The sequence below is a fragment of the Papilio machaon genome, chromosome 7 (genome assembly GCF_912999745.1).
Source record: "Papilio machaon chromosome 7, ilPapMach1.1, whole genome shotgun sequence".
Taxonomy (NCBI): Eukaryota; Metazoa; Arthropoda; class Insecta; order Lepidoptera; family Papilionidae; genus Papilio; species Papilio machaon.
This window is the reverse complement of record NC_059992.1, coordinates 8,960,210-8,967,934: the sequence shown is the minus strand read 5'-3', so window position 1 is coordinate 8,967,934 and position 7,725 is coordinate 8,960,210. Positions and strand designations below refer to the sequence as shown.

Genomic DNA, 7,725 nt, shown 5'->3' with positions numbered 1-7,725 from the left:
AGCAGTTTGCAGTTTTAAAAAATTTGGACAATGCTGTCCAACATGGCGCTAAATAAGACGCCATTTTTCTGTGATTGTGTAATGTCGGTGTTGCCATGTATAGTGGTGTGACAGTCGGCAGTCAGCAGCCGTGTCGCGCTGGCAACATCGACCAGATGAACACGTCGCGGAACGAGGACCGCCGCCGCAACAAACACCGCGCATACTGCGCCAACCTAAACAAATATTGTACTTAACTTTGACACAAAATACATCGAAAAACATCTGATGTAAAGAAAAATAAGAAAATCACAAAATATAATCTAACACCGTAAGTTTTAAGATCATTTGATAAAGTGAATGATACCTGAGCAGTGGGTGGGGCAGCCAGCGCTCGCGGGCCTCTACCAGCTGGCGGTCGCGCCGGGCCAGCTCCGCCTCGAGCCGCGCCCGCCTCACTCGCTGCTCCTCCGCAGCACGCAGCGCCAGCGCCAGCCGCGCCGCCAGCCGCAGCCGCATGCCGGAGCTGCGCAGGCGCGCCCTAAACACAAACATTAAATTGGAACGAGAAGAAGCTGCTAAAAATAGTTGAGTAGCTATATCAGTATAGCAATCCAACCGAAGTATAAAATTTTATCAGCTGTAGAGCACTACAACCCTTCAAAACGAAGAAGTCGCTTGCCGAAATGAGCACATATGAACAGTGTACTGACTGATGCTCCGAGTGTAACTGTAGAGCTGCTTCGTCGAGCGCGCGCTGTTTGTCCGCCAGCTGGTCGCACAGCGAGGCCGCCTCCGTCTGCAGCGCGCCCAGCACCGCCTCCCGCCGCCGCACCTCGCCCTCCAGCTGCGACACCTGCACACACACACACTCAGAGACCTCTCTACATCTGGTGAAGTACTGCTCAGTGTAGATTTAGGTCTCACAGACTGTGTGGCGGCGTCGCGCTGTGCGGCGAGGTCCGCCTGCGCCGACAGCTGCAGCGCCAGCGCGCGCTCCAGTGCCCGCGCCGCCAAGCTCGCCGCCTCCAGCTCATTGCGACAGTTACGCCATCCTGACCAACATTCACATACAATTATATTGGCTTTATTTATCTATTATCATAAGATATTCTCTTATAAAAGGAAATGTGTAAAAGTATCACCGATGCTCATTTCGGAGGCGCGGTCCTCCGCCGCGCTCACGTCGCCCTCCAGCGCCCGCTTCTCCTGCAATAAAATACTACTGCTTAGAAAACTGGACGGATAAATTTAACTGCGTACAGACAGGTGATATCGCACCTTCTCGAGGAGGGCCTTCTCGGCGTCCCTGTCGTGCAACAGCTGCTTGAGGCGCTGCAGCTCTTTGAGAGCCAGCCGCAGCTTGCCGCTGTCCGCTTCCAGCAGCGACTTCAGCGCCCACACCTGCACGCGCAGCCGCTCGCTGCTGCTCACCTGTATAACACCACAAGAGCAGATTGCTGTCATTCACAGTGGAGGAAAAGTTTCCAAGAGTTAGGGAGACGACAAAACATGTATATGACCCAGTAAAGTCGAGAAAACGAACAAATTAAAAACACGCTTGTTTCCCGCTGTTAGTTTTGTATAACTCGAAGCTGATGGTGTAGGACATTACACTTAATACTAACTCTAACATAACACTTTTATAAAATTAAGAAAGACATAATTAATTTGTATACCTTATAAAATCTTTACGATTCACTCTAAAAATCTGATCAGTTTCTAAAGAATCGAATTTGCGTAAAAGAGCATTTTCTGTTGTGTTTAATATAATCAATTGTTGGGCCATAAAACAACTTAGTAATCGATAAGCAGATTTTACTGAACATCAACCCTTGCGATTGCGACAGGTCGCCATCAAGGTCACGCACCCCTTGCATTACCAACCCCAGCCTATCACAAACTACCTCTACTGACCACGCAACCCTCACCTCACCGCAGGGGGCTTACATCGACCCTAATTTAAACTTAAAATTTAATTTATTTAATAGGTCATTGCTCCTTTAAAGCTCTTTCCTCACGCATCGTGAAATTATTTTAAAGTTATAATTTTGCATTGTTTCTAAAATTGTGTTGTATTTTCCAAAACAATAACGCGATTAGCCACGATTTTTCAGTGGTATGTGGGTATCTAAAGATCTCGAGAGTGTATCAACTCGGCCACATTACCTGGACCTCGAGGGTCTTACGCAGACAGCGCAGGTCGTGCCGGCGGCGGCGCCATGCGGTCAGCAGCATAAAGCGGGCTACGCGCGCCGCCGCCTGCTCCTCTGCTAACCCGCGCGGCCCCGAACACCGCACAGACACACCGCTCTCGGTCTCCTTTCTGATAAAACAAATATACCCCGAATCACTACTCCGAACAATACTTACTTCTAGTGAATGAAGAAGCATGGATGGCTTACCAACAATCAAAAATAACAAAATAGCCAATGTCTTGCGCCGTTTTTTAAGTCTCTTTGACTAAGTTTCTATGTGTTTTCTTTTGGAAAGGGTTATTTTAGACAATTGAGCTCCAGATTCTAGTTTTTAATTTGTACATGCCTTTAATTGGTATACATGTTATCCAAAATGTATCAGTGAACTTTTAATATGTTTCCATTCAACATGTATGCTGTTGGCGTGATTAAATAAATAAATAAATAAGATTCGATGTGCGGTCTAAGTTACAGAGAACGAATACATGTTTCCCTCACCTTCTTTTTGCTATCCTCTTACTGGGCGTGAGGTCTTCCAGCGAGGCGGCTTTGTGCGCGACGCGGGGTGGCGGCGGCGGCTTGCTCAGTTCCTCGAGGCAGCTGCGGATACGCTGCAGGTTGCGGCCCGGCGCCTGCCCACGCCCAAACTTGCTCACAGGCACTGAGTGCACCTGCTTGCGTGGGTGCGCCGGCTGCAAGCGGCTGCAACGCGACATTGCATGCCTATTACTTACTCCATATTAATCTTACTAGTTATAGGTAAATGCGAAATTATGAATGGATGGAGGTTTGGTTTGTTAGCCCCTAACTCCAGAACAACTGAAAGTATCTCGATGCAATTTAGAACAAAGATAGGTTACAGTCTGGAAAATGCACACTTAATTTTTTTCCAACCGCATTAAGATTAGCAACACTGACGTAGCTCGTAACCTCTGCTTTACCTTTAATTCTTATTTACGAAACCACAATGACATTTAACAATTGCGGTGTAATCATTTACTTTAACGTAAACAAGTCATTGTTAAATACGCGTTCTACAGAAGTCCGCATTTTACTCGTCATAACCTGAGCCTGACAATAAGGTTACAACACAGCATTGTTTTTTATGAAACGATATGTATTGGTTCCTAAAAGTGGTCCAAAAATTTACATTGGTTCCAAAAAAGTTACACATCTTACTTCTTACTAACATTATAAGTGCGAAAGTTTAGATGGATGGATGTTTGTTAGACCTCTAAGATAGGTATCTTCGTAACGGTTCAACGGATCTTGATGAAATTGGGCACAGATGAAGAACATAGTCTGGAAAAATACATAAGCTATTTATTAAGTTTTTTTTAATTCCGCGCGAACAAAGTCGCCTGCGACAGCTAGTTGATTATAAATTTAAGTACGAAGTGCACCTAATCTTGATACATTGATGGTGTCTTTCAGAACATAAACACGAAGCAGTGTGACAAACTGCGTAGACCCATGACGCTATACATTCGTCACCACAAGGAAAACAACAATGTTACGAGTTGTGATCTGCAGCGTATATCACGCGCCCAGCCTAAGACCACGTGGTCTTGTGGTCGCCATGTCTACGATTTTAACAAATAAATCTAAGGACTTTCCGTAGTAACTATATTATTAGGACCGCATAAAATTATCTGCAGCTCACAAGAGAACATAGTTAACCATTTATTTTGACAAAAAATATGAGCACAGCAAGTCCACAGCTAGCTACACCATTCATCATATAAAAACTGCTCGGTTCTTCTTGTAAGATCTTCAAAGATACTTAAGTAGGTACTTATCTTGATTCTTTTGCGGATAACATCAGTTCTGATATAATTGCGCAAAAATTTTACAAACTCAGAGCATTCGAATAAACTAAGCTAGACCATCTGAAAGCGTGTCCATCTTGTTCATCGTTTTGATTTTTTCTTTCATTTGAATCATCATGGCCACTAACTCTAGAAGTATGAGATTAACCAGATAGCTGGTATTTTGTCTTTAAGACCAGAAAAATACTCACGCAGTGGGCGTGGAGGAGAGGCTGTACCACTCGCGAGACAACTCCCGCTCCGAGATGTCGCCGGCGCCGGTGCGGACAGGCGGCGAAGCATGTTGGGCCATTTTCGGTGATTGTTCCAGCATTTTATAAAAATAAATCAATTATCAACAAATGATCTCTTTGAAAACGGTTGTCAGATTGAAAGCTGACGAAAATTTGAATTAATTATTACTTTTTTCGAATATACATTTAACAGTGCAGCCAGTCAAAGTCCTACAGTCATGAAATGTGACATGAAAGAGGTTGCATTAGTACATTATTATCGATGTTGAAAGGTCATTATGCTACATATAAGCCATAGCCATAGTTTAGGGCTGGTTATTTTTGTCTTATTAAGTGTTATTATAAAAATAATTTTCCAAGGAAATGTATACAAAACCAGCACTCTTACATTTTGCTTATGATTTCTAAACAGCAAGTGTAAGTACTCCTGTACAAAGTAATTTGTCTGGTAAAGTGGTGCCTCCGTGACCGGCGCCAGTCGGGCTTCGCCCCGTGCCGGGTAAGGGCTAGGGCGCCGCTCCGGCTGGCGCCGCGGCGCTCCCTCGCACTTTAAATTATTCCTGATCGTATCGCACCGACGCCGTTTTGACTGCCTAGGTACCTAGGTTTATTAAGTTGTGTCAATATGCATTATTTAATTTCTGGTATTAAATTCTGTTAGTAAAGGTAAAATTCTATTTAGACGACCAAACGACAACTATTAAATAATCAATTATAAAGCTAACCAACATCAGTCTGTTTCAGCTTTCTAATGCAATAGATGAGCCAAGTCATAAACAATGCCATTTAATTTCAACTTTGCGTTATGTTTACTTTTAAAAATCGAGGTTTTTTAATTTCCTCTTTATAAATTTTAAACTATAATCAAACATTTGAATCACGTCAGAAAGAGTAACAAATGAAAAAATCAAATAGAAAAATTATTGTATACACGCACGTTATCGCACAGCGTAATCAAAAATTCAACAACACCTTATAACTTATTTTATAAAACGCGTAATACTACGCAATTCAGAAGGAGGGTAAAATAGGGAGAAGGGACAAGGGTTAAAATAAAAACGCTTTGAAAATTGTATCGAAGTGAAAAAGCAGGTTTGGCGCCACACGCGAAGTGACAGGCGTGTTGCCACCGCGCCGCCGCAATACCGAGCCGCGCCGCCAGACGTCGCCACACGCCACCACACGTCACCTTGTCGCGACCATAGACAACCTGTAGGCCGGCTCCGCGCCGCCACTCCGCAACACACTGAGTCATGCTTGCACTTGCAAAACAAACGAGCTCCGAACGAACTTTCTAATCACAACTTGGTATGCTTGTATAAACGATGCTAACAGGAAAACGAACAAATTATTTCAATACTAACTGAAGTGTAGCGTGAAACATTTTTCTTGTTTTTAAGAACGATAGCCTCAACTTGTCTTACTTTTTTTAACCCAGAAGCCGATTTTTGTACAGTACAGCGAGTTTGATGGGGCTAACAACGCAATTTTTTTAGTAGCGCGATTCTAGTTGCTCTCCTAAGTCTCCTAACACAAATCAAGATACTTAGGTATCAAATTCAAATATACAATAATGAAAACGTATTAAAGAGCGCGCGTATTAAGAGGCGTTATGTTTGAGGTTTGATGCTAAAATGCATCCCTGTTACTTTCGCTCTAAATGTTGTGTAAAAGTAAAAGCAAGCGAAATTTAAGTAAATCTTGGTAGACGGGTGTTTGTTAAATGAATTAATTAATAACATAGGCGGATATTATTACCTTAATGTCGTGCGTAACCCTCAAAGGTACCGACACCGCGCCAAGCTAGATACGTCGTCGAAGATAACGTGCTTCCTTAATATTTTGCCATTTTTTGTACACACAGAAAAACTTTTGTTCCTGATATTGTTAAGTAACAACCGAGTTTTTTTTCCAACGCATCAAACTACTTATTTATATGCTATCACTACTTTACTTTAAATAAGTATATATGTCGGTAAAAATACATACATTTAAGGTTTTCTTTCTTTAAAAATGAGGTGTCCATGCAAAACTTAGGCTGGGTGAACAATATACTGGACAATATATTTTATTTCAAAATTCACCTCTCATTTAGTTTATTCTTAAATGTGACAGGAGTGTACATTTATACGAAGTCTAACAACTCGGACTCCAAAATTATTGGTTTATTATAGGTTTCTTTAAAAATATTGGTCGATTTTAAGCTTGAAATCGACACAAAACCTCATGGAATAAATGCTGAAGTCATAATTGTTAGACTACAGGGGTAAATAAACGTACAAATAAACTATCATTTAATAAGTAAGAGTTATTTCAATAAAAATAGTTAACTACTACCTTCTTACAATACGTATTTGTGAATTCTACAAAATGCGTTAGGGTGGCGGTGACTCATGCCGTCTAATCTAATATGTATTATTATCAGACTCTGAAAACGTCCCACGCATTACAGGATCATTCTAAACAGCCTCGTGACTCACCCAGGGGTTGCTAAATGAAAAGAAATAATTGTGAGAAAGTAATAGGAAAAATAGCATACATGGATTTTACACTACACCGGAAACCATGTCATTTGGTAACATTGTAAAAAAAAATCATTTTAAAATATATGATAATTACAATGTTTTCAAACATTATAAGAACAATTGTTAGAATGATAGTAATAGAATTCTTAGAATTCAAGATAAATATTCAAAGCGTATACTTGGTGTAACAAAGTGTTTAATAACGTTGGATAAAATATGGCAATAAATTAAAAATAAAACGCGGGAAACAGTAGAATAGTTTCTGTTTTACTTTTCTCTCGCTCTTTCGTATGTTAAAAAGTTTTGAATTTGCACTGCGCATGCGCGGAATCCGCATACGTCAACATGCCCATGTGACAGTTAACCGCCAATAGAAAATCTTCTGTATTGGTGTGCGTTTAGCAACTCAAGCACACAGTAATGAATTGTCTTCATTTGACGTTCACTCCGTCGGACGACAAAGTGTTAACTTTTGTCGATCGTCTTTCGATTATTTTTTTCATTAATTTATGTTTAATATTTCTAGTTTCTTTACAAATTGCGGTAAAATAAACCAAACGGTGTGTACAGTGGTGAACTAGTTTGTGTTAAGTTTATGGATGCGTGCATGCTGTTTTCGTCGAGACCTTGATAACTAGTTCCTTGGACGAAAGAAGAGCCAGTTATTATAGGATCATGCCCGAAGAGGTACGTCTTTAGTTTACGTATAGTGAAATCGACTGTGCGTGTTTATTTCCTGATCGCTTACTAACCAGTGAGGTTTTGTGTTCAAAGTTCGTAGAAGCAGTCTAAAACGTAAAGTGCGTTTCGTTCAGTGCTATTATGACGAAGTTAAAGTAAATGTGCGCCACCGAAGGACGGCCGTGAGGTGTCTGCCAGCTAGACATTCGATAAATATTGAAATGGACAACGACGGAGGTAAACCGTAAAGAAACTGCATGTCTCATTTTTATGTCGTCCG

General features: G+C 41.4%; 1 protein-coding gene across 1 annotated transcript; it reads right to left on the bottom strand.

The window, feature by feature from the left end:
• Positions 1–434: 434 nt before the first annotated feature.
• LOC106719376 lies at positions 435–4,469 on the bottom strand. The gene is made up of 8 exons (XM_045678676.1): positions 4,198–4,469; positions 2,676–2,879; positions 2,149–2,305; positions 1,261–1,413; positions 1,125–1,188; positions 907–1,034; positions 682–835; positions 435–520 (listed from the first exon to the last, which is right to left on the bottom strand). The coding sequence occupies exons 1-8, from the start codon at positions 4,317–4,319 to the stop codon at positions 435–437; spliced, it is 1,068 nt and encodes a 355-aa protein (XP_045534632.1). The 5' UTR covers positions 4,320–4,469.
• Positions 4,470–7,725: the final 3,256 nt, after the last annotated feature.

Excerpts from the sequence above, each read along its gene's own strand:
- LOC106719376 (XM_045678676.1), bottom strand. The coding sequence starts at position 4,319 with ATGCTGGAACAATCACCGAAAATGGCCCAACATGCTTCGCCGCCTGTC. Across the intron at positions 1,414-2,148 it reads GTAAGACCCTCGAGGTCCAG|GTGAGCAGCAGCGAGCGGCT; the intron begins GTAATGTGGCCG and ends GGTGTTATACAG. Across the intron at positions 1,189-1,260 it reads AGAAGGCCCTCCTCGAGAAG|GAGAAGCGGGCGCTGGAGGG; the intron begins GTGCGATATCAC and ends ATTTTATTGCAG.